The sequence below is a fragment of the Balaenoptera physalus genome (assembly GCF_965194825.1).
Source record: "Balaenoptera physalus genome assembly, chromosome: 8".
NCBI lineage: Eukaryota > Metazoa > Chordata > Mammalia > Artiodactyla > Balaenopteridae > Balaenoptera > Balaenoptera physalus.
In genome coordinates, this window is record NC_138887.1 from 94,338,182 (window position 1) to 94,364,564 (window position 26,383).

The following is a 26,383-nucleotide window of genomic DNA, read 5'->3' on the forward strand; positions in this document are numbered from 1 at the left end:
TAACAAAGCTTAAAATGCTTACCAGGACAGAGTATACCTAAATTATACCAAAGTCAGAAATACAAAACCTTGAGTCATTCATACTTCAAACCCTAAAGTAAGCAAAAAGTCCAAAGAACACTCAAGATCCTGTCATAAAGACCCACCACTAAGGGCATGAATATCATGACATTTCCTTTCAGAGACATCTGCTTATGTGCTTTTCCGGGGTATAATTAGAGACAGTCAAACCAACATCACTTAAGAAACAGAAAGGTTAATGGAGCTCTGTCCTGGGCTTTGTGTGCATACAAAACCGAGATGTGCAAGCTGAACCTCCAGCTGCAGAAACGCCTACATCATCTTCAGTTTCCTCTGCTTGTAATTTTTGTGAGTTTAACAACTAAATTTTAAAGCTATAGCTCTAAAAGAATTCTAGTTAACATGTCAAAATAAAACGCATATATTGAAGGGATATGTTTCTATTAGATGAAAAACGCATAAATATTGAATAATACCCCGTTTCCTCATGTCAAGTAATACAAACATTACTATCATGTGCAAAAATTCTATCTCAGCAAAGTCTGCTGAATTCAGCTGCCTTCCACTCAGTCCCCAAAGTCTTAGTCCAGACCCTGTGCATGGCTTCCAAAGACTAGGGTATAACCACTAACCAGCCTTCCCAATGCCTCCAGCCCTTAATGTTATCATTTCATTAAACGCTGGAAACACCCATTGACTCTGTATAGTCCAAGGGATAACATCAGACTCTCCTACAAAGACCTTCATGGTTGGCCTACTTCATGCGCTTTTCACTGGCACCATAGCTACATGGAACTTCTAAGTTTTGCCTAAACTTGCCATGTTCTTTCACTCTTCTGTATCTTTGCACATACTCTTCACGTGGCTTCCCTCCTCCACCAGAAAACTCTTACACATTTTCAACATCCAGCTCAAATAAAGACTCTCCTGCAAAACCTACCGGAAATCTCCAACCGCTCCTTGTTCCGGGTTCCCACACTAATTTATTTATAACCTTAATACTGTATCGTGCTGTGATATTTTCTTTGCAGTCTCCCATTTCATCTTTGTATCTCATGTCTATCACAGACTGAGTACTCAGTATATGTTTACAGAGGGAAAAAGGAAAGAGAGGGGAAGGAAAGAGGGCAGAAAGGGAAAGAGAAGTTGTTTGATTCTTGGACAGGATAAGGGAGAACGATGGTCGAATTTTTAGAGTTCCTTCCTTAATAAGGACATTAAAAGGCTATATTTTTAAAAGTTGAATGACTACTGAATACCTTGGATTACAGATGAAGCATATTTAAGTTTTACAGAAATAGTGCCAGTAATTAATTAAATGTATTCCAGTCATTGGGTGGTGGAATGAAACACGTATAGACTTGGAGCATAAATTGAATCTGAATGCTAATGAAAGCAGCTAGCAGGTGTGTATCTTCAGGCATCCTACTTCCCCTCAGGTGTAAAATAAGTCTAACCATATAAAGTTGCTGTAAGTATTTTCTGAGAAAACAGAGTGAAACTCTGGGCAGATGAACATGCAATCAATGATATGATGGACTTTGATTTAGAAATAAAGGTGCTAGGCTAGCAACCAAAACTATAAATAGCAAATAATAAAGATATTTAACTTAATAATTTAATTTTAACTTAATGGGTTATAAGAAGCTGTATAATTATTAAATGCATAACTACTTAAAAGAAAGACTTAAAGTCAGTAGAAAATTAACTACTATTTAAAGATATTCCCATTTTGCATTATGATTTTAAACAACAGAAAACTGAGGATGGTTAATTTCTCCATGGCCATTAAAAACGTACTTGATTTCTCTTAAGAGAATCAGTTCAAATCTGGTTCAACCACTGGATATTTTAAGAAAGCTTTAAAAGTGCTTCCACACAATCACTAGCTATGTGCAAATTCTCTGGGATAATAAAAGTGAAAAAAAAAAAAAACCTTCCCTTTTAAATACAAGGTACTGATCTTAAACATGTAAGGCACAGGCAACTTAATTTCTGACCAGTGCCTGACAAGTTGTGGTTTGCTGGCAGCTGAGCATATATTAGCATCACAGTCTGACAAATGACGATCTCCTGACGGTGACATTCAGCTGTTGTCGATATTGTAAACATGTCTGTTCAATCTGTTTACATTCCCCCTGAGCTGGCACTGCTTTCCTAATGCCTCTGTTAATAGCAAGGTAGAATTGCAATAACAAATGAATTTCATTTAGTCTACAGCTAAAAGCCTTGGGAAGTACCCATCTAAACCTTGAAACCAATTTCCATTTAGCTTCAATTTCTCTCGTAAAGAGAAAAGGAACTTCTGTTACTGAAATTACTTTGAAAGTCATGGCACATTCAAGCTTATCTTCCTATTCATTTTGGCTTGTTTTCCCAATATAATTAGAATTTAATTACTTGTAATATCCTCCTATATGTATATAAAAGTTTCTGTTCTGTGACAGTTTCATATTTATTAAGAATAAATCTGGTTAGAGTAGGGTTGACAAATTCAGCAAATAAAAATACAAGATGCTCATTTAAATCTGAGTTTCAGATAAAAAACAGTGTTTTAGTAGATGTATATCCTAAATATTGCATGGGACATACTTATACGAAAATATTATTTGTCGTCTATCTGAAAGCCAAGTTTAATTGGATGTCCTGTAGTTTATTTAGGAAACTTAAATTAGGGTGTTTTAACAATCTGCATCTATAATTCAATAAAAGGGTCAACTTCATGACCAAGATTCGCCAGAAATGTTTTCCTACAGGTGGTCTCTTAGCCTGCAGTTGTTTTTCTGGAAGGGTGAGCGTGGGAAGGCAGGTCGGTTATAAAGATCTGTTTTGAGCCTCTCTCACTTTTTCTTGATCAGTCTGATGAATAATGGCATTTTGACTTCTGCTTAAACAGCACCACAGCCCAGTTGCCAGACCTTTTCTTAGTAATCATTCAAGAGTTGTGGCAGCTCTCAGAGATACTGGTGGTCTTTAAAAAAAAAACAAAAACAAAAACTTTCTTCTCTAATCTGGTTTACAGGTCTTAAAAGTGAAGCGCAATTTTGAGTACAAGGAAATGGACCAGTTGGATTGAATGCATTGGGCTTATTTAAACATTTACATCCAAAATTAAGGAACCTCCTAATTAAAAAAAAAAAAAAAAATTAGGATAAAAAGCTAAAGGACACAAAGGAAGAAATCATGTGAGTTGCATTGCAAATATTTGCCGAAGACCTAACATCCTGTCGTAGCCTGCCTTAGTGCTCACCCCTTTAACAGGCCACTGTTGTCGAAACCCATGTAAGAGCCAGGCTCCTCCCTTAAAATCTCACCCTCTTCACTGCCTTCCAGACACCATCCTCCCTATCTGATGTGCTGGCCACTTCTACTCACACTGTTCTAATCTCCTGTCTATTACTCGATTTCATAAAAAGTTATTAAAGCAATAGGCAAGATGAATGGTTCATATTATCAAGTTGTTTGTAGTCTGGCAGTTTGGGCTGCTTATAAAAAAAAGGGAAATTTATAATAGGAGAAATGCACTGGACTTCAAAAGTTGAGACATGTCTGTTGGAGACATCGGCAAAGGCCCAATGAGAATGGGCTTGGCAGTCAGAAACACAGAGGTCTGAATCAAAGCTTTACCTGCTAGTGCTGAGTGACCTTGGACATATTACTGAACCTCTCTGAACCTCATTTGCAATCATCTATCTTAGATGACTGCTGTTGAGTTTAAAATGAAAGATCATAGGAAAAATGTTTTATACAATGTGAGATACCTAATCCTTAAGATATACTAAGTATTAATAATTAAATAATACTAAGATACTTAAGCATTTAAGAAAAGGCAGCAATTACAGAGTAAAATAGTGAAGTTGTTGCAAACATGTTGTTCGAACTAGACTGTGATGATCTGAATCCCATATACTCCGTTTACTAGCTACGCAAACAGGCAAATCACTGAGCCGATCTGTGCTTCATTTCCTCATCTATATTATGGGAATAATAATAGTATCTATCTCGAAATTGATTAATTAATGTAAAGCCCTTCATATACAAATTTCATTTAAACCTCTACGAGTCTGAAAGCATTACAGTTTGTAAACACATGAGAAATGTTAACTACTTTGATTATCATCATCATCTTTGTCATTATTACAATTTCAGGAGGTAGTATTTCAGGCAAATTGTAATGGGCTGGTAGTACTGAAACAAAAGCATTAAGAAGAAATTCCCAGCTAAGGGACAGCAGGAATAAGAGCAGGAAAGAACAGTCAGAAAATGAAGTAGGTAAGAAAGCTAAAAATGGTAGATGAAGGTTTGATTGCAGAAGAGCTTGATGCAAGATTGAAGTGTCTCTAAACACTTCATTACCCAACCGGCAGTCTTTCAAGGTTTCTGTTTCAAGGAACAGAGGAGTAATGTGATCACTGTTGCATTGTATTAATCGGCCGCACTGGTTTGGGGTAAATCAGGAGACAACAGAGGCAGGAAGTTTAGTTAGGGGGCTCTGCACTGTTTCAGCAAGACATCAGGAGAGGGACCTCCCTGGTGGCGCAGTGGTTAAGAATCCGCCTGCCAGTGCCGGGGGCACGGGTTCAATCCCTGGTCCAGGAAGATCCCTCATGCCACAGAGCAACTAAGCCCATGCGTAACAACTACTGAGCCTGCGCTCTAGAGCCCGCGAGCCATAACTGCTGAAGCCCGCGCGCCTACAGCCCCTGCTCCGCAACAAGAGAAGCCACCGCGATGAGAACCTTGCACACTGCAATGAAGAGTAGCCCCGCTCAAGGCAACTGGAGAAAGCCTGTGCGCAGCAACGAAGACTCAACGTAGCCAAAAACTTAAAAATAAATAAAATAAATTAAGGAAAAAAAAAAAGTCAGGAGAGCCTGAACCTGGGCATTCCAAATAAGAAACAAAGGGATGGGATCCCGAGATTGTAGAACTAGAACCTACAGGATTTGACAACTGTTTACAGAAGGAGGCTATGGAAAGAAAGGCAGAGAAAAAACTGCCTGAGAAGCAGATCAGATGCAGACCAGTTACGAGCAACAAGTAATTGGGAGCTGAGACCACAGATCATTCTTCAAGTAAAGGAAAGGCTGTGCTGGGTTTAGACAGAGTTAACATCTAGGAACTTACTAGGAGGAGACAGGCAGCCCAATGGGAATGGGGAACAAACTGCCACAGAGAGTCAACGGGAAGGAACAACCAAGAGCTGATGGCAGCCAGGGACACATGGAACAGCGATTCACCAAAAGCTGCTTTGGAAAAGAGTACATCCACCAAAAGGGGCGGGGATGGGATAAAGCAGTATCAATCTATGCCAGTCGTCCTCCTGGAGGAGAGGCTGACCCCTTGGGACTGAGCTTGGAGCTCTTCTCTAGCCTCAGTACTCAGAGTAAATCTCATTAGAGGTCTTGTCAGACAGTAGTGAAATTGTCTGACTATCCACTGTGTATACACTGGTCTGATGGCAAAGGCTAATAGTGCCGATATTCTCCATAAATGTTTGAAGAATGAATGAATGAACAAGTTTCTGGCCCTTAGAACCTCAGTCCTCCATGTCAACTTTGGTTCTTTCCAACATCACAAACTAGCTCCCATGCACAAGTCTCTATGACTCATCCTGCCCCAAGGACAGCCCAAATTACCTCCTTATTTGTCAAATTGTTTTACTTGCATTCAAGCAATCTAATGGAATGCGTAAATGGTTTTCAAAATATGTTCCTAAAAGTCTTTGAAGTTCCATGAAATACGCTATCCTACCCCACCCCGCCTCCACAGTCCAGGGACCATCCAGAATCACACCAGTTGGGAGGAAGAAGAAGAACAGCTGCCATATTTAAATCGGTTGTATACATAGGACATCACTGTAAGATTGTGGTTTTAAAAAAGGATTCTGAGATTTTTTTGTTTTTTGAGTTTCAATACCGTATCCATCCTTTAAACTGTAAGTTTCATATAAAGTAAGTCCCTTAGTTTGTTTAAATTATAGTCCAAATTTCTTGAATTGCAACATAAGGTTCCAAACCCTTCCACCTCCTCTCCCCTGAGAGAAGAAAATTAACGACATATTATAAATAAAATACAGTCAAAAGCATTGTATACCAAAGTGAACAGAAGTAAGGCAATGGGCATGTCCCCTTTCTCTGAGAGTGGTTTATTTTCTGCAGCATTTTCTGTTTTCCAATCATGGACCTGAAGAGTTATCCTCTACGAAGCCAAGTAATACATTAACACAGGTTGCTCCTGTGAAATGCAAAGCTTTAGCTCAGCTTCACACTAACAGTCTATGTGTTAATGGGCTTGGGACGGCAGCTAGTCAAGCCCTGGTGTGCAGGAGCTGGCTCCTGAGAGCCAATCTGTGCTCATCTCTCCCCAGCTCTGCATTCAGTAATAGCAAGTTGGTAGCCTGAAATCGACCATGCTGGGAGTATTTACATCGCAGAAATCTTCAAATGCTACAAATCAGGGCTTTTTTTCTGCTCAGATATCCTGCTTATCAGCACACCATAAAAAAACCTTTTTTTTAAGTTCCCTACAAGAAATGAGCACACAGATACCATTGAGAACTACTGCGAAGAAAGGAATATACTCAATGAATTACTTTTTAGGAATCTGATATGTCTGCAATTACATGTTAGCAGCCTCAAGCCCCTGGTGCCACTAACATATAATATTTTATACACTCAGTGAGCTTCAAAAATCTATATGTAAACTGTATTTTTAATTGACTCAAGTTTTTAATGTTAAAAGAGGGTTTGCTCATTTTTGAATTAAATGCATAATCATAGATTTTGGAATCATAGAGTTTGAGTGCTGAAGGGAATTTAAGAAGTAATTTAGTCCAACTGTTCCAGAATTTTTAAAAAACAAAACACTAAAACTATAGAAACTGAGACTCATATCCACTAACCTAGGTAAAGGCAGTGCCGGGATTATGATGTCTGTTTGCTACCTCACCACCTGAATTTCCACATGGGTTTAAGTAGAGGGTTTGCTTAAAACAAGAAAAGAGAGAAAGAAACAGAGTTCCATTATGACGTCTCAGTTCTAGTCCCGAGGGGCCTGTTGGAGTGGTAATAAGGTCCATGACACTAGAAAAAATTTGTACTTTCAAATGAAAATGTCAACACATGGCCTGAGTGAAATAATTAAATACTGTACATATTTCCGCACCTCATCTTCTGAGTACAGCAAATACTTGTACTGAAATCGTCTCTCATGGAAAGAACACTTCCCTTCTCACAGGATGTTGAACAATGACCACAGATTAGGAAACTGCTATCACAGTTCCCTAAGCATGTAATCTTGTGCACTGATGAACCAATAATACATTACTGGTTGGTCTTTTTAACCACAATAAAGAGAAGATATAAACACCGTACCCATGCAAGAAGTAAGAGATTTCTTTTTACTGTTCCACAGTATCCTAACATCCCCACGATGATCAGGAAACAGCAAACAGCAATCATGACCGGATGAACCACAGGAAAATAAGTCAAGATGACAGCCTCCTCTACCCTGAAAGAAGAACGATAATGTCATATTATAAATAAAATATAACCAAAATGCACCCAAGACATAGTACAAGACACAACTGACTTGTGTTAATAATCCTTTAAATCATCACGCCTCAAAGCTGATGACTGGATTTCTATCTTCAAAATCACTGAACAATCACCAATTTTCTTGCTTGTTTTATTTTTTTGTCTTGTTTGGTTTAGTTTTTTATACAAGTGGTAGCCTTCCTACCTCAGCTCATTTAAAATATAAGATAGGGGTCGTCAGTAAAAAGTCGATCTAATATTAGCTCTGAAGCCTTAACCTGAGGAAACCACATGAGACTTTTCACTATTTCTTTTTTTGTTTATAAATTTATTTATTTATTTATTTATTTATTTATTTATTTATTTATTTATTTATTTATATTTGGCTGCATTGGGTCTTTGTTGTTGCGCACAGGCTTTCTCTAGTTGCGGCGAGCAGGGACTACTCTTCGTTGCGGTGCACGGGCTTCTCATTTTGGTGGCTTCTCTTGTTGCGGAGCACGGGCTCTAGGCGTGCAGGCTTCAGTAGTTGCAGCGCACAGGCTTAGTTGCTCTGCGGCATGTGGGATCTTCCTGGACCAGGGCTCGAACCCGTGCCCCTGCACTGGCAGGCAGATTCTTAACCACCGCGCCACCAGGGAAACCCTTTTCACCATTTCTTAACTGAGAAGACTCTCCCTACTCTTCTCTGGTCTGGGACTCCATATGCAGTGCGCACTTTCTCCCCAACAAATGACCTTTCCCAAAGATGCAAAACAGTGCTATGGAAGGGAAATTGGTCTGAATTAAAAGGAAGGGAGGAAGGTGCTTTCTGCTAAGACTATGAAAAAATTATTAACTAGAGCCATAACAGTAAGAGTAATAATTAAGATAACAAAACACGACCGTTACAAAGTGCTTACTAAGCTCCATCGTGTTAAGGACTTTATAGAAATGTATCTCAGTTATAGAAATGTATCTCAGTTAATCCTTAGGAAAATTCAGAGTGGTATATAATACAATCCCCATTCAGAGATTAAGAAACTGAGGCTCAGAGAAGTTAAGTAATTTGCCCCTTGAGACGTTAGTGAGTCAATCCTTGAAACTGGGTAAGAAAATGACATTTGGGGTTTGGTTTTCATTAGCTCAGGAATATGAAGGCAAGAAGAAGTTGGCGATCATTTTCTTAAGGAAAAGTAGCTGTGTCGTCCTTTATACACAAATATGACACAGCTGGCACACTGTCAGAAGGACAGGCGAGCGGTATTACCGTAACCAGAAGTGTCCTCTAGAACCAGTGGCACACCTTAATGAGAATGCTGGAAAGTGCAAGTGTTGCCATGGGCAGGAAAAACTTTCCAAACGATCGTGGATGAGCACTACCATCTAAACAGCCTAGGGCAGAGTTACTTAGAAACTAGTGTCTGAGGAAACCCTGATGAAAGAAATCAATCATTAATTATAAAGCCTACCTGGTTTCTGCAGTTAAAGTCAGAACATTATTTAGGTAGTCCCTCATCCAAGCGGAAACTGCCAACACGCTGATGGACATCAACTGGGGGGAAAAAGTACAAACTGGTGACGAAGGATTTATGCACCACGCTCTGCAGGACTCACAATAAAAAATTAAGGATTGTATTTACATAATCATTATGTTTTTTCCTAATTACCATTTACCACCGGTTGAAATTTACTATTACTATAAATATCTGCCATTCTGTCTTGTAATCATGTCATAGCTACTAAATAGAATGTCACTAAACAGTATACAGATAGCGGAACTATTAGATACAGTAGTTCAGGACAGGAATTGTACAGAACAACTAAATTATCCAATGTACAACATGAGCCTAAAACACGTCATATGTAAAAGCAAGGGAGCAATCAAATACTACTGATGCTGTCCAAAACGTCACAGGAGCTAACTTCAAAGGACTTCCATTGGCTAAAGTTAAACAATTTGAGCATGAAAATAATAGTCATAATAATAATAATAAATGCAACGGTTTAAAACATCCAATATGCTAAAATCTATGAATTCACAATAATAGTTAAACAAAACTCATTAACCAGCTTTGGAGGATGTTGGATATTCAATTCATTATTCAGAAAACTGATAAGAATCCAATATTTATCCAATCTTTCTTATACGAACTAAAGAAAAGAACCAAAGACTTAATGAAAGTTTTTAATGGAAGAATGTCTGCTAATAAGTACAGAAAGCATGACAGAATGTCACTATTTGCTAATCTTTTCTGAAATAATGGCTCTCTTGGCAAAGATACTCAACGACTGCCAAAATTATCAAGTCAGTGGCTCTCAGTCCTGTCTGTACATCAGAATCAACCAGGACTCTTAAAAAAATTACTGAGCCCAGATCCACCCTGAACCAATTTTTGGAAGTGGGGCCTGGGCATCAAAAGTGGGTAAAGGCTCCACAGATGTTCTAATGGGTAGTAAGGGCTGAGAACTACCGCATTAAGTGAAAGGCTGATGGGGACTTTTAGAATGGAGAGATCAGGTTGACGTAAAACACCAGATGCCCTGATCAATCTTAGTATCATAAAAAGAGGCAACCGGATATAATAATGTCCCCAATATGATGCAATCAGAAGTACTCAGAGATACCTTTGAGGTTAATTTAACCAAAAAGTCAAACCTGAATCTAATCAAGTCTCCAGCTCTATCAGTTTATAGGAAATACAGGGAACAGATTTAAACTTGTTAAATGTCACCATCAGGATGCAATCAACAAAATCAAGAATATAGGAAATTTTACAGAACAAATGATCTGGTTTCTTCAATTTAAAAAGCTGGCAGGTGGAACAAAAAGAAGGAAGGAGAAACTGTTATAAATGAAAAGAGATTTAAGAGATTGTCCAAGGCAATGTCAGGACCTTGGTTTGGATCCTGATTTAAATGAACCAACCACAAAGAGCCATTTATGAGAAGACTGGTGATATTGGATATTTGAAAATATTTGAAAATATTTACAATAGCCAGGTCATGGAAGTAGCCTAAATGCCCATTGACAGACAAATGGATAAAGAAGATGTGGTACATATATACAATGGAATATTACTCAGCCATAAAAAGGAACAAAGTTGGGTCATTTGTAGAGACATGGATGGACCTAGAGACTGTCATACAGAGTGAAGTAAGTCAGAAAGAGGAAAACAAATATCGTATATTAACGCATATACGTGGAATCTAGAAAAATGGTACAGATGAACCGGTCTGCAAGGCAGAAATAGAGACACAGATGTTGAGAACAAACATATGGACACCAAGGGGGAAAGCGGGGGGGAGGGGGTGGTGGAATGAATTGGGAGATTGGGATTGACATATATACACTAATATGTATAAAATAGATAACTAATAAGAACTTTCTGTATAAAAAAATAAATAAAATAAAAAATATTGACATCATAAAATAAATTATCGTTTATTATTTTAGATATGACAATAGTATTACTTTTTTTTAAGAATCCTTACCTTTTACAGATACATGCTGAATGGTTTAATAAACAATCACGATGCATGGGGGTTAAGTGAGAAGTGGAGGCTGTGTTGGTAACTGGGGATTAATTATACTGTGCTTTCTACTTCTGTATGTTTTTAATTGTCCATAACTTAAAAAAAATTTTTTTTATTTTAAACAGCAACTATCTAGAACACATTCAAAATGAGTCTTCCTGGGAGGCTCTTCTAAAAGCTGAAGGTTAACCCTAAGTTCTGAAGGTCTTTCCTATTTTGATGGAAATTTTCCTCAAATGTGCCTTATACTTATCTTCTTAAGTGCAGTATAATGAATTTCAGCTTAATTTGATTTTTAAGAATTTCTGGCATCTTAATGAGCATTGATTACCATTATGTTACAGGTTTTCTGTAAATGCTGAAATAATGAACATACAGGATAGGAATGAGTCTTTACTGACTCAAGGAGTGGCTGTAAACATGCTTTCTGGATAAGGGCTCCTAGGTCAGCAGAACATGTGGAGCTCTGTGACCTCTTGTACAGGGAAGCATGGCCACCTGCCTGGAAAAGCAGCTAGTGAATTCACATATCCTTCATCTAGTTGCAAATACAGTAGATCCCCCCCTTATCCGAGGGGGATATTTTCCAAGAACCCCACTGGATGCCTGAAACCTTAGAGAGTACCAAACCCTATACATACTAATGTTTTTTTCTATAATAATGGGCGGGTAGCATCTACACCTTGGATACAGTGGACAAAGGGATGATTCACATCCTGGGCCTGACAGTGGGAGATTTCATCACGCTTCTCAGAACTGCACACAATATAAAACTTACAAATTGTTGATTTCTGGAATTTTCCATTTTATATTTTTGGAACACTGTTGACCGTGGGTAACTGAAACTACAGAAAGTGAAACCGAGGATAAGGGGAACTACTGTCTTTACTCAGCACCAGCCATCTGCCTTGTACTGTCTGTGCTAGAGTCACAGACCCAACAATGCACAAAAGAAGCAAGATCTCAGCCTTTGTGGAGCTTCTTACCGAACACAAGGAATAAATATGCAAACCAGACAATGACAGACTGTAAAAAGTGACATGAAGCACGGAAAGTGAAGTAACCTGTTCAAGGTCTTGCAGATTCTAAATGGCAGAGCTGGATTCAAATCCAGGCCTTCATCTTTGAAGCTTCAGGGTTAGTCACTAACTGCCTTCCAAGTTTAGAAACGAGCATTATATTCCCCAAACAGCGAGGAGATGCACCTGCATCTCATGCAGGGTTCCTTAAAAAAAGGGAGGGGTGGGGTTGTAGGGGGAGGCCCTCTGTAGGGGTCAGGCTCAGTCTGAATGTCTGAACTACTTTCTTTGCTGAACGAGGGCTCAGGGCTCAATGGCTTAAAACAGGTTAAGAACCCTGGGATCACAGTTCAGAGGAGAATTAGGCCACTTATTACTATCCTCATTCCTGTTGGGAATGAAGAACAGATTGTAAACCTCATAAAAGTTACCCAGTGGATCAGCCACAGTGTATTAAACATGTTTCTAGCTTCTGTAAACTTGATGCTTTAACATCTGTTCTACATGCTTATGCTGGACACATCTTGGTCTGGACAAACTGATAATATGCCTGAGTCACCTTGCCTTGGCCACCTTCCACCCGCCCTTGAGAGAAGTCCTTCTTCAGGGCCCACAGTTTTCATTTTCAAATACAAACCAACCAATCCAGAGCCCGCACTTCCAACCACCCCTTTATTGAGCTCTCTCATTCCAGGCCACTCTACACCTGCCCAAATCACCGCAAGGTCCAGATGCCAGACAACTGGGAACAGAGGCTGCTGAAATTCTTCAAACTAGCCAAAACCTACTTATCCTGCCTTGCCAGTTCCTCCTTGAAGAAGCCCCAATGAAAGCACTTGCTCAGTCTCCCTCTCTCCCTGCCTCGCGATGGGCCCCACCATGAGGAGACCTGTACTCTATCTCTTGGGATCTGTGAGTGTAACAGATTATCTTTTCAATGGCAGTTGTCTCCTGATCTGTTGATCTTACCAAACCTCAATAATCACAGTACCTATTACAACACACAGGGCTAGCAGGGGACCATGGGTTGCTTGATTAAATCTGAGGCTAAATGGTCTCCCTCTACTTGGCTATATGTGGGTCTTCAAATACCTTATATGTTTCAGGGGAACAGGAAAGTCTACTAATGTGCTATTTTATTTAATTACCTTAATTCTTTTGCAGTTATAAATAATTCTCCCCTCTCTTTATCATTCTTCGAAATAATAACTGATCTTGATTTTTCCATCCTTTAATTTCTCACAGGCTGTTTAGCCAGTTTTCAATATCATAGCTCTAAGACAGCTATCAACAAATTATCAGATTCTTCATTTTGCATAATATAGTATCAGTGGTTGTCATTATATACACAGTACTTCCATTCATAATAAAAATGCCATTTTTTAAAACAGCATATTCCAAAACATTTCTAGTACTGTAGAGCAGTTAAGAGCATGGGTTCTGAAGTTATTCTTTCTTTCAAAAAATATGTATTGATCAGCTGCTCTTTGTCAGGTACTGCGCAATGTGCTAGAGATACATACTGATCGGCAATAACAGGCACCAGCTCAAGTCTATGATGAAATTTACTAAGTGAAGAGATCACGTGTTAGTCAAGTGTTAGTCAACTCATCAGAGACACAAATGTGTAACTGCAAAGTGTAATAAGTACTGGGAAGGAATAATACAAGTTGCTGTAAGAACTTCTTTTGGGGGACTTCCCTGGTGGTCCAGTGGCTAAGACTCCATGCTCCCAATGCGGGGGGCCCAGGTTCTATCCCTGGTCAGGGAACTAGATCCCTCATGACGCAACTAAAAGATCCCGCATGCCACAACGAAGATCTCACACATGCAATGAAGATCCCGAGTGCTGCAACTAAGACCCAGCTCAGCCAAATAAATAAATAAATTAAAATAAATAAATAAATATTAAAAAAAAATCCTTTTGGGGTGACTGACCTATTCCATGGGGTCAAGGGGACTTCTCCAGACAGCTAAGATCTGAAAGATAATTATCAAGTTCATTAGGGAAAGGGAGGTTGAAAAGAACATTCCAGTCAGAAAGAACAGCAAAGGTCCCAGGGTGGAAGGCAGCATGATATGTGCAAGGAAGGGAAACCGGCAGGGGGCAAGAATGGAAAGCCAGGCAGGGGCCAGAACACACGGTCTTAGAGATCATTGTAAGGCATACGGTCTTGACCACAATGACCAAAAGAAGCCATTGAATCAAAAAGCCTTGGTTTGAATTTGAATCCCAGCTCTGCTCCTTTTCATCTATGTGACTTCGGGTGTGTCATTTAATCTTTCCTAAGCTTCAGTTTCCTCCCACATAAAATGTTATAATAGCAAGCCCAACTTCATAGAGGATTCACAGGATGAAAAAAGAGTAGGATTCTTACACATATTCCCTATTACTATCTTATACATATTACCTCTTCTTTTGACCTCAGGCCTTTCTCTTAATCTTTCTCAGTTTAGGAGACAACTCTTAAATCAGTTCATAAATGTAATCTTCGGATATTTGAAGGTCTAACAAATGGACGGGAAAGGCCGCTCTGGATAGAACTATCTATTGGACTTCCATAACCATTCTTATTTTTGACATCTCTAAAACTGAACTCATTTTCATTCTTCTCGAAACCTGTGTGTCCCTCCCACTGGTTTTCCTGTCTCGGTAAATGGTATAATCAATGCTTCAGTCACATCCACTGGCACCTTGGCAAGCAGCCTGAACCTCTCCCTCTTCCTCAGTCCTACATCTAATTGCTTTCAAGTCCAACGGATTGTTCCTGAAACACACCTGATAAATTCCTCCCCCTTTCCTGCCACTCTGGCTACTTCAAGCCCTCAGTCTCTTGCCAGGCAATTATAATCACCTTATAATAGAACTCTCCAGCTCACAGATTCCACCTCAAATTCACCCTCCAGTTAGCTTTATAAAACACAGATCAAGCTCTTCTGCTTACAAAGCTCTAATAGCTGCCCCTTGTGGCTCCTCCCCATCTCTCACTTCCACTTCCCCCAACTCTCTCTTAGAGAATAAGTTTAAACTCTACAGCAGGACACACAGGCCCTCTTCAGTCACCCTTTGACCTATCTCTTCAACTTATTTCCTGCCAACTCCTTCCCACACACATTCTGTCCTTGGATGACAAAAGTTCTGCTTGTGCTTCTCTGATATGCACCACGCAGACCTCCCAAACCTATGTCTTTGCCCATGCAGTTCCCTCTGCCTGGAATGCAGTCCTGCCCCAGCCTTTCCATATCATGAGCGAAGCAATCTTATCCTTAAAGACCAGCTCAAACATCAGCTAGAATGTAAAGTTTTCCTCCCAGCTCCCTCCTTACCCAGAGTCAAAGCTCTTGTCTAGACTTCACAGAGCAGTTATCTACCGTCTCCTATTTTTACCCACCCATCTCACTCCACTAGAGGACACAGACCACGGCCTCTAGCCCCATCTCACAGTAGAGTACCAGACCCTGTAGTAAGACCTGATACATATTAGATGAATGAGTGAGAAAATAATTAAAGAAAGATGATTTCAACTTGCCAGATAAGCCAACTATTGGAGAACTTTAGCAAAATTAGGAGATGCTTTAAGTGGAACTGAGCTTTCTATCACTGGAAGTTTTCCAGTAGAGAGATGCTTGCTGAATTACATGATGAAAAATTTATATATCAGGTCAGAAGCTGGCTTAAGTGTTCTCAAAAGTCCTTTAAACTACAAATGTTGCAGTCTACTTAGCCCTGCTGTTTTTTTCACTGTAGTCACCGAAGCATTGTAGCTGTGCATAGAACATCAGTAGAAATAAATAATATCAACACAAAGCTTTATCTCACAGTAAACAAGCAATTCTGAAAATACACTGCTTTTTATTATGACCTTATTTCCAGCCACATTAAATGGCTGAGAACAGTTCAATTCTCAAAGAGTGATTTTACTTACTGTTGAGAAAATAATAACAGTAACAACAAATACAGTGCATGCTATAGCAAGAAACTAAGCTAAAATGAGACAAGGTCACTTCAATAACTAATCCTGATGTTATTAAATCTAGAAGGACAAATTATGCAACCAATTCAGGACTCCTTACTAATAATGGTATTTTCTACTAACTTTCCAAATTAAAATAAAATAATTCTTCAACTGTCATTCATGAGGATTAAATTATTAGGACATTGTAGTTATCACATGTAACTAGGTTTATAGCTCCTTACATCTTCTCCAATATTGCAAAATATTATCTGTAGTTCAAGGAAATATTTAGAAAATAACACAAAGATTACTTTAGAGAAATATATTTAATATACTACTTGGCAGGACCTCTGCCACCTTCTGTCTTGCAAAAACATTTAGAAAATGCTAGCTCTCAACAAATATTTATAAAAATGAAATTTGCTGTGTTGCAGATATATTCTGGTTTTGCTTGAATTTAATCATATAAAAAAATAACAAGAATCAAGTCGTTTCCTATATCAGAATTTATTATGAAATGTATACCTATATTCTCCAGGAAGTAAGGTTGCAGTCAAAAAATAGACATTTACCTCCTTCAACTGTCTGGCATATATAATATATAGTCTTATATAAGGTGACAGTAACACTAATCATTTCTGCTCAAGGCTGACAGAATTGGCTGATGTCTAAAGCCAGCCGCCTAAACTTTTCTTTTTATGTCAAATCTGTTAGCAAAGAGCAGAATGTGGAAGAGAGACCAGGAACGTAGTTACATTTCTGTCTCTACAGAGAACTTGGACGAGTAATTCAAACTTTTAGAAACTCTTTTCGCTCATGATGAAAATGCAAAAATTGAACTAGATGCTTTTAAAATTCCCTTTTTTTCTTAAAAACAAAAGGATTCCAATTGTTATTTATTAAAATGTAAAGGTAAGTCAATTTTCGATAATTTGGAGGCTGGCAGCCCAAGGCAAGTACTTCCCAGGAACATGTCTGTCTCAGTTCCCAAGCCTGCTCCCATCCACCTTTTAATCAGTTCATGCCTCAACCAGCTTCCCTTCTGGGGGGCTGGGGGTGGGGGGAGCTAGGAGCAGCAGAAAAAAGCAAACAGATCAGACTATTTGCCTGAAAGCACAGGCACTGCAAATGATGGCTGAAACAAGTTCCGAAGATTCCTCGTGGGTATCATTTAAGCATGAACATCTACTAATTAGGGATGAATAAATCAATAGCAACTTGGAGCTGTGCTGACTAATAGTTTTTATAGATCATGTTGCCCTGCAAACAGGGTGACCATACATCCTGCTCTGACCAGGATGGTTCCACTTTAAGCCTCTGTTGTCCTGTCATCATTATTCATAGAGACAACCCCTTATAACTTCAGTCTCAAAATGGTCCTGATTTCCACAATAAATGATCTGGTCACCCTATAGGCAATGCAGGCAGAAGAAGGGTGCAAGGCGTCATTCTACACCGTAGTTTCTGTGCAGCCCAATGGTCCAGCCTGTGACTGTTCTGAGTGGGGACGATGCCTGAGGGGCCTGTGAGTGCAGTTGGCAGCAGGGCTGGGCCCCAAGGAAGCCTCCACACCCTTCTTCTCCTCGAAATGCTTCCTTAAGAAGCATGCAGTGGCCTGTCTTTGCTCAGCTGAGCCAACTGCATAAAAAAAAGTGTATTAGCTTCGCCCCTGAGACTAAAGCTTATTTAATGTTTATTTTTAAAAAGCACTAACATTTCTCGGAGGGCTCTCCTTTATTCCTTAGGAAGAGATAAAGTAAACTGGAATGCCTTTCATAGTACAAAGTTGGGGCGGGGAGAGCATCAATTTAAAAAGTAGTATTTTAACATGACTATATAAATGCTGTGTGAATGCAAATACCCACTTGCCAAGAATCTCTTTAGGGTCTGCATGGGTCAGACACCTAAGGTTCACTACAGAAAACCGGAGAAAAAGAAACAGAACATTGAGTCTTCTGTTTTCTTCATCTAGCTTGCATATATCCCAAAAGTGTGAACCAGATTTCCTGTCTGCTTTTTAGGCTTTCTTTTATAAGCTTCTTTTCATATTTTGTCGAGGGTAGTTCCTCTCTCTTGCTACTCTTTGGTAATGGTAAGTGAAAGACAATGGCTCTTATCTGCTGGTGAGAAAAGAGAGTTTAAAACTACAGGTGGGATATTATACTTTCAGAAAATAATAAACAAACGTGATGAATGTTAAGTGCTCACCAATTTCAGGAATTTCCAAAAAGAACCATATGTATCCATTTTTCCAACAGCAGAAACTTATCATCTAAGAATGGCAAACACTCACATCATAAAGCCACAGAAGTTGTCTTTAAAATGGAGGAAAGCTTTCATTTATGAAATACTATGGCATTTAAAAAGTAAAAGTGTGATACATTTGAAGTAAAAATAACCCATTTCCTTGCTCTATCGTGGCCAGAATGTGAATCATGGTCTCCAAAGGGCTCTCAGGACAGTTTACTCACGTACACTGTGTCTCATGTGCCTTTTCCCATTACAGATCCATAAAACTCATGACAAACCTCGAAGGTCCAGTATCTGTCTACCAGCCCCAGTAGAGCTGAACCGGGATCATGCTTCCTTACAGGTGAAAGAGCCACCTCAACAGGTGGCAAATCAAGGTGACCGGATCCACAGCAATGAAAGAATGCAGTGCATCTGTGATCTTGAATATTCTGTGGATTGTTTCCTCTTAGACAGGTCTATACCTCCCACTTAAAAAAATTAAATATGCAAGATACACGTTTTTACTGAAAAAAAAAAAAATTCACTGTTTGATATTCAACTCCCGGAACAGAAAAACAAAATTGTATAGGTCCTCAGTGTTTTTCCAAATAAGATTTATTTTTCTTTCCCTAAAATCTTTGTTGGGTAGAGAATGGGAGAGGGTACCAGTATAGGAGAAATAGATAAGAAAAAGTCTATTTCAGATGCTAGGAGAGGAGTAAAAGGATACAGCTTTTGATCCTGTAGGTAATGAGGGCAGGTATCTCAATCCCGCAAAACTAGAGGCCAGTACAATCGCCCTCTCCATACTCAGGATGAGCTCAGGTTCACGCCACACTGGTTTGTTCTCCTTCTAATTCCAATGAGAACTAAAAGCAAGGACTAAAGCCTTGCTCCTCCAGATGGGGCACTCAGACCAGGAGCAACAGTGTCACAGAGGGGCTTTTGAGAAATGCAGGCTCTCAGGCCCAGCCCCAGACATACTGAATCAGAATTTGCATTTTAACAAGATGCCCAAGTGATCTGTATGCACGTGGAGGTTTGAGAAGCACTGCTCTAGGGGACTTGGAATGAGCAGGTGCACAGCTAATCCCTTCCTACTGAAGATGTTTATCTCTCTGCTGCAAATAAATTCATCACCGTTTCCAATAGTACAACTTCTGCCGCACTTAGAGAAAAAAAAAAAACTGGACTTTGAATCCCTGTTCTGCTACTTACTAGCAAGTTAATGAGCTTCACTGAGTAACTTCTCTTTACCACCCCCCACCATTTTCCAGGGCTGTTATGAGAATTAGATGACAGAGTAGTGTAAGGATGCCCAGGAATGTATGAGGCACAAGTAAGGAAACATAGGATCTGCAAACATTGCTTTAACATTGAAAGAATAACACCAATGTCCCCAAAGTTAGCATATACATTTCATACAATTCCAAAAGACTCCTGACAGATATTTTAATTGTATAAAATAATCTCAAAGAAAAAGAAACCTTAATGATTATATAAAAGATTATATAAAATTCTAGAGAAAAATTCTACCGAAAAAACATATAAAAATTTGTTTATATAAAGTGATGCTCAAGCTGACTGATAGTGGGGGAGGTAAAGAATAAAGTAACAGTGAAATAACACTTTAAACCTTTCAGATTGGTAAAAATTTAAAAGTTTCATAACACCAATGAGATGGCAGCAACATTATATGTATATGATGTACATATAATGAGGTATATTGGTGCTTCTATTTCTAGGGGATAGATTCCCAGGACAGGATTACTGGGTCAAAGGAATGGAGAAGCGGTAGCAATAGTAGCAGTATTAATCACAACAATAACCGTTACTACTATTACTACTACAAGGATTCCTTTGACTCATCAATCCGTCTCCTGGTAATCTACTTATTACAGTAAACTCTTAGTGAGCATCATTACTGTAGTAGTAGTAACGACTGCGGGTACTACAGCTACTATTGCTACTGCTACGACATAGATAGCGCTTATTAAGTGCCACTGTTCAAGCACTTCACATATATTGACTCTAATCCCCCAACAACTCTAAAAAACTCTAAGAAATAGGAACTACCATTCCTATTTTGCAGACTAGGAAACTGAGACACTAAATGTGCCTGACAAACATAGTAAGAACTACAGAAATGTCAGCTATTTTGTTGTCATCATTACATATCCTCTGACATAGCAATCCCACTCCTGCAACTCTAACCAAATGAGCAAAACAACCTAACAAAAAATATCATGAATGTCTATATGAATGTACATGAATGGGTATACGGGGACAGGTATGAGTAAATACATCTTTGTATGAAATATAGAAAAATACAGAAGGATGCAGAGTAGGCAGTAAACTCGGATTATTTTGTTGGTGGGGAGATGATATTTGGAGAAGAGGAGGGCTGGAGAAAGGGGGAAGCAATTTTAATAAATCAGAACACACAGAAAGTGAGAATGTTGAAGTACAGGATAACAACAAAGAAATAACATTTTACATTCTTTGGGGACACAAAGAGCCCTGGAGGAGTTTAAGGAATAGGCATGTTTAAACAAATGTCGTTACTCAGAAGAGTAATATTTTTGTTAAGTGATTTGGGTTCCCCTACACACACACACACACACACACACATGATACAAATTATTGAGAAAATTTCCAAAACATTATTCTGTGTTGCACAAAAAAAGTCCTTGTAATTCCAAGGTTCGAACAAAGTAATCGTCCACGTAAAGGCACTGTCTAGGGGCGAGAAAGCTGAGGTTTGCTCCCGGCACTGTCACCATTGGGCCATCTGAGCTTTGGCTTCCAGTCGCTAACCTACACTTAGTTTTCTCATTCCCAAAGTAAGGAAGTTCGACCAGATCATCTTAAATCCCCTTTTAGTTATAAAAATGTGATGATTCTGTAATTAAACACAATAAAGTAGAAAAGTGAAAAACTAATAAACAGAAGTGACAATTATCACACATTTTAAAGAAACAAAGTTCAAAATCTTAATACCTTATAGCTAAGCAGGTAATTTAATGACCTTAATCAAATTAAGTTTGTACATTTAAATTAAATGTACATTTAATTTGTACATTTTTAGAATTAAAAACTGCAATAAGATCAGTTAGGGATTTTATATTTCCAAGTGGTGAATATAACAGCTCAATGCTTTAAGTTTCATGTTGAGAAAAAAAGTTGCCAGTTTAGATATCTTTCAGATTACTTCCTGAACTGAGGCTTAATTTGTCACCTTAAAATGGAGCCATCTATAAGGAGTAGTTCAACCAAAATGTCATTCTCTAGAGACCACATGTCATAACCCTACAAAAAAAAAAGCTGGTAAATGCCAGCCAGTCAGCCAAATAAATAAATTACTCATTAAAAATTCTAACAGAACATTTTGAATATAAATTATTAATAGAACACAAATTTGGCAAAAAAAAAAAATTAACTGCTTAAGCAGAACAGCTTCCTGAAGCAACATTCAACGTTTAAATTTTTACAGTTTCCATAAAAGTTTTGTAAATAACAATGTGATTATTAATAACACTTAATGAAAATTTATGCCTGGGTGCAATGCATAAAAAGTCACTAACTCCTAGGGCATAAAGATTTCCATGAGCTTGTTAAATTTTATGTATTTTATTTCCTTAAATGGTTATGGGATTTTCCAAAAGCATACACAAAATTCCTTAAAGCTTTGCCAACTTAGAAATAGTTACACGGAAACCACCTTTTCAGACTATATGGAATCTCCCAGAAAAATCTACTTAGTCTTTTGATAGGATATCTGGGTATGAATTCCTACAAAAACATAGTAAGACTTCTGCCCCCACCAGATTTTATAGGATGACGTAAGGAAACAAGTTATGGCTTGCACAGTTATCTGAAATTCCTGAAAACAAGCAGTTCCCTAAGTAGTATGTCAAAATTTTCTTATCTACAAGCACAAGCACGTGCATTTATTTATATCCCCAGATTAACTTCAAGTCTAATTTTACTGCCACTAGTATCCAGCGGTGGATTTCTTTTTCCTAACTACAAATGGAACTTGAGCTAGATCAAAGGCATTTTAAGGTCAAAATTTACTTCTCTGAAAAATAGAGGGTGTGATCCCATGTAATTAATTAATGCTTAGCCATGCCCTTTGGCGCGTTATGTGGTGGCTCTAGGAAACCGAGTCCAGCCGTCCCCACCTGTTGGTGCAGTGGACTGCTTGACTTACCCAAAAGAGCAGATTGAGCGCGTAGAGCAGGCAGCGCAAACACTTCACAGAATCTTCTCTGGCCATTGTGAGCCCCGGGAGGGAGAAGCCCCATCCTTTCACCACATCCTACCCCCACGGGCAAAACAGCAGCGATCTGCAGAGGGCGGGGGATAACAGGGGACTTCTCACCACCGCGCTCCTCATCCCCAGCCCATCCCTCCTCTGCCAGCCCTCAGTTGGGTGCAGGTCTGGTCCGAAGCCTAGTTCATTCGAGACATCGCTTCATCGAAAATCATTTGTTAAAGTTATAATAGTAACCTAAACTCCCCAAAGTTCCAAACAGGCTTCAGATAACACCTGCTGGGAAGAGAAAAGATTGTCTCCCCGGATGAATGAAGGCGCGCAGCAAACTCGGGTTCTCTGGGGACACGCGGCGGTGTCCTCTGAATTCTGATGAGACGCTCTTTAAAACCTCCGTCAGTCCACGCCCCTCCTCGGGGAGAGCTCTGCTCGGAACTGTCCCAAAGGTTGGAAACCACACTCCCGCCCCCCCACCCCCACCCCCGGAGATGTCACAGACGCCGCCGGCGACACCGAAGGTGAGAGTGTCCCTCTCACTGGGACAGTTCCTGGACCCCCCACCTCCGCACCCCCTTCGCCATCCCGCAGCTCGGGTGTGAACGCGGGGCACTGGAGGGGGCGCAGCGCTGAGCTGGGATTCCGCCCGCCGACTAGGGTTTCTCCGGGAGAACACGAGAAATGATGTTTGGGCCCCGGAATGATGGATTAGCCGGGGGCGGGGGGCGGGGAGCGGGGAGGGGCGCACGGGAATTAGGGCCGGTGCAGCTGTGCAGACGCCGGGTTAGTCATTCACGTCCCCCTCCCCCGGCCACGGCCCCGGCCCCGGCCGCGACCCGGCTCTCCCAGCCGCCCGAGGAGCACAAAGCCGAGCGCGGTCAGCCGCCCCGCCACCCGGGCGCGCGCCCCCGGCAGGGCGCGCGGGGAAGCGCCGGCGGCGGGGAGCCCCGAAGCCAGCACTCTTAAGTAGTTTAGCACACAGCGCCGGGGGCAGCCGCCGCCGGAGGGCTGGCGGGACAGCGGGCAGGAAGGACGAGAGACGCGCGGCCACTCACCGTCGGCGCTGGGCTCCGCGCCCCGATCCCGCCGGGGGACAGTCGGGGACGCACTGCGGGGGCTCATCGGGGCAGCGACGCTCCTCCTGGAAAGCCGCAGGGCTGCATTGACTCAAACTGAAGAAGCTTCCTTCTCTTCCTCTCCCCCCGCCGCCGCCGTCGCCGCCTCCTGGGAAAAAGGGGAAAAAAAAAAAAAAAAAAAAAGTCCTGGGCAGCAGTTGCTGGAAAGTCTCTGCTAAGCCACCTCCCAGCGCCGCTGTCCCTCCCAAGTCCTCGCCAAGTCCGGACGAGGCAGCGGCGGCAGCCAGGGCCAGCTGCACGAACTCTCAGCGCATGCTCGGGCCGCCGGCTGCCCGGGTTGGATCCTAGTGGGTGTTTCTGGTCCCCTCACGCGGCGTGAGCCCCCGAAGGGACGCCTCACCTCTGCAAGGGCCAGAGGGAGAAAAAAAAGCTTGGGACTTTGGAAAAGTCCGCGCAGCAAGCCCCTTAAAAATGGTGGTGTCGGAGGAGGGGAGGCTGGGTTATAACCATAGGGAACAGGCTTTTATTATATGAAAATATTTGTGTTTGAGAAGGGGGGTGAAGGAGTGGCCCAACCCGATTCCTGCAATGAGAAACTAGTTTTCACAACCTTTCTAGAACCACCTCCTGCGATTTGTCACTAACATGGTGCCCTGTGCTCCTTCTTATTGCTTTGTTGCCCTCCCTGATTTAAAAAAAAAAAAACAGTTCTTTCCCACTTCCATGGTGCACTAATAGCATTTACTTACACCCCAGGGTAGACATGTGGAGATCTGACGGCCAGAATAGGAAGAACATGTTTAACTCTTTCACAAGGAATGCAAAGTTTCAAAAAATTCCTCCCAATAGGATTGTTTGAGTTTTAACTGGGTAATTTATCTTGAATTGTGTATATGGTAATGGGTTTTGAATTTTTTTAACAAAAAAATCAGGAAGTATTAACAGTAGGAGACTATACTTCTAAAAGTACCTTCCCTTTTGAAAGTAAGAAATTTCAGACGTAAAATATGGTCGAATTTTGATGTTTTCTGCCTTGTGATAGTCCACATTTCTGATTACTTCTGTGTGCATTGTGTGGCAAATAAAACTTCACTAACAAATATGAATTACTTAAAATATAAACAACATCTTTGAGAAAACCTAATAATACGAGTCCTCCTTAAATTTCCTTGGGCGGGGGGAATAAAATGGAGTCCTGTGTCCATCACCGCCTGTCTAGAGTCAGTTGCTACGAGATCAGGGTGACGAAGAAACACACACTCTCATTTGGAGAGAAGTAAAATTAAGACCTAAAGAGAACTTGAGTGTCCTGGGTCATGGGAGGAAAAGTCTTGGCAAGCAAGTCACTAAGCTGTGTGCAAGGCAGCAAGCTCCAAAGAGCACGAAAGCCATCAACTCCAAATACCAAGAAAAATGTCCAGTCATCCATCAAATGACACTACCTATGGCAACAGAGTATCTTCTGGAGTCACAGAGAAGAGCAAAGAAACCCACTTTTATCCTCAGTTACTGCTCAAATTAGGGTGTATGCCAGTTACAAGCAGAGGGCTGCTGAAACCACCCACCTGAATGCTGTTGGTGCCACGCATTCCTCTGAGTGACAGAAACATCCCCACATTGAGGGCAGTCTATGACTGCCATTAAAACCGACAGAAAGAGTGCAAATCATTCCCAGGTCTCTGAACAGAGATCCTCTTCTATTTCTCGAAAGCAGTGAAGTACCTTTTAATTCATAAACCTTGAAGGGCCCTAGAATAATAAAATTTTAGAGGAAGATACTTTAGAAGTACATCTCCCACCGCCACCCCTGCCCGCTTTTAGTAAATGAGGAATATAGAGCCAAGGGAAGTTTTAAAAGTTGCTCACTTACACCTCTAGTTAAATCAGATTCCAAGCTAAAATCCAGACTCATACTCTCTAACTAGTTCAGTGATTCTCAAAATTGCTGTATATTAGAACCACTTAGGGAGTTTTGGACAAATCCTAATGCTCAGGCCATAACCCACACCAATTAAATTGGAATCTGCAGATGTGGCCTGGGCATCCAGATTTTTCAAAGTTTGCAAGGCAATTCTAATCTGCAGCAAAGTTTGAAAACCACTGCAACTAACAGTTTACAGATGCCTTAAAACTAGCAAAGGAGTTTCTTCAGGTTTAGTTGGATCAAATCCCTCACCTGTGAATTGATACCTGGGATTGTTCCTATGTTAGAAGTTAAGAAGAAAACAGAGCTGCAGTTACTGTTCTAATATCCCTGAAGAATCGTATATCAAAGTCTGTGATCAACATCTCAGCAGGGGATACGTCACCACAGTTGAGGCTCTGCAGAACTGGGTAGTTTTAATAGCTTAAGCCTGACCATACCTCCTTATAACTGGTACCACTCAACTCTAGTTCTTCTGCCTTTTGGAATCCACAGCATGAGCAATCCTTCTCCCATATGACAGCCCTTCAGCTCCTTGAGGGCAGCTGCTAGTCTCCCACCTCTCCAAGTCTTCTCTTCTCTAGGATCATAGAAGCACCATAAGACTTGACATCACAGCTGTCATTCTGTCGGCTCTACATTTTTCTCTGTGAGAATAATGTTTCTGTGCATAAAGGTAGGATAGAAAAATCCCAAAATGGGCATGACAGTTTGAATGTAGAATAACACATTAGGAAGGCGGAATGGTCTGTTCATTGCCCATGAAGTAGGAACCCAGTTCTCTGGCCATGTATACTTCACTCAGTACCTTTGAGTGTGTGGCCACAT

At 40.5% G+C, this 26,383-nt stretch overlaps 1 protein-coding gene across 4 annotated transcripts in view; it reads right to left on the reverse strand.

Moving 5' to 3' along the window:
• TSPAN12 (tetraspanin 12) overlaps positions 1-24,121 on the reverse strand; it is a 66,397-nt gene extending 42,276 nt beyond the window's left edge. The window contains exons 1-4 of one of the 4 annotated variants that reach the window (XM_082472401.1): positions 23,611-24,121; positions 22,496-22,631; positions 9,011-9,093; positions 7,398-7,533 (exon numbers count right to left, since the gene is read on the reverse strand). In XM_082472401.1, coding sequence (XP_082328527.1) covers positions 7,398-7,533; positions 9,011-9,093; positions 22,496-22,561 — 285 coding nt within the window. In that variant the 5' untranslated portion in view covers positions 22,562-22,631; positions 23,611-24,121. Of the gene's footprint in view, positions 1-7,397; positions 7,534-9,010; positions 9,094-22,495; positions 22,632-22,795; positions 22,980-23,119; positions 23,242-23,610 lie in introns of those variants that run through there. The other 3 variants (XM_082472404.1, XM_082472402.1, XM_082472403.1) reach the window with 3 other exon arrangements.
• Between the last annotated feature and the right edge of the window lie 2,262 nt (positions 24,122-26,383).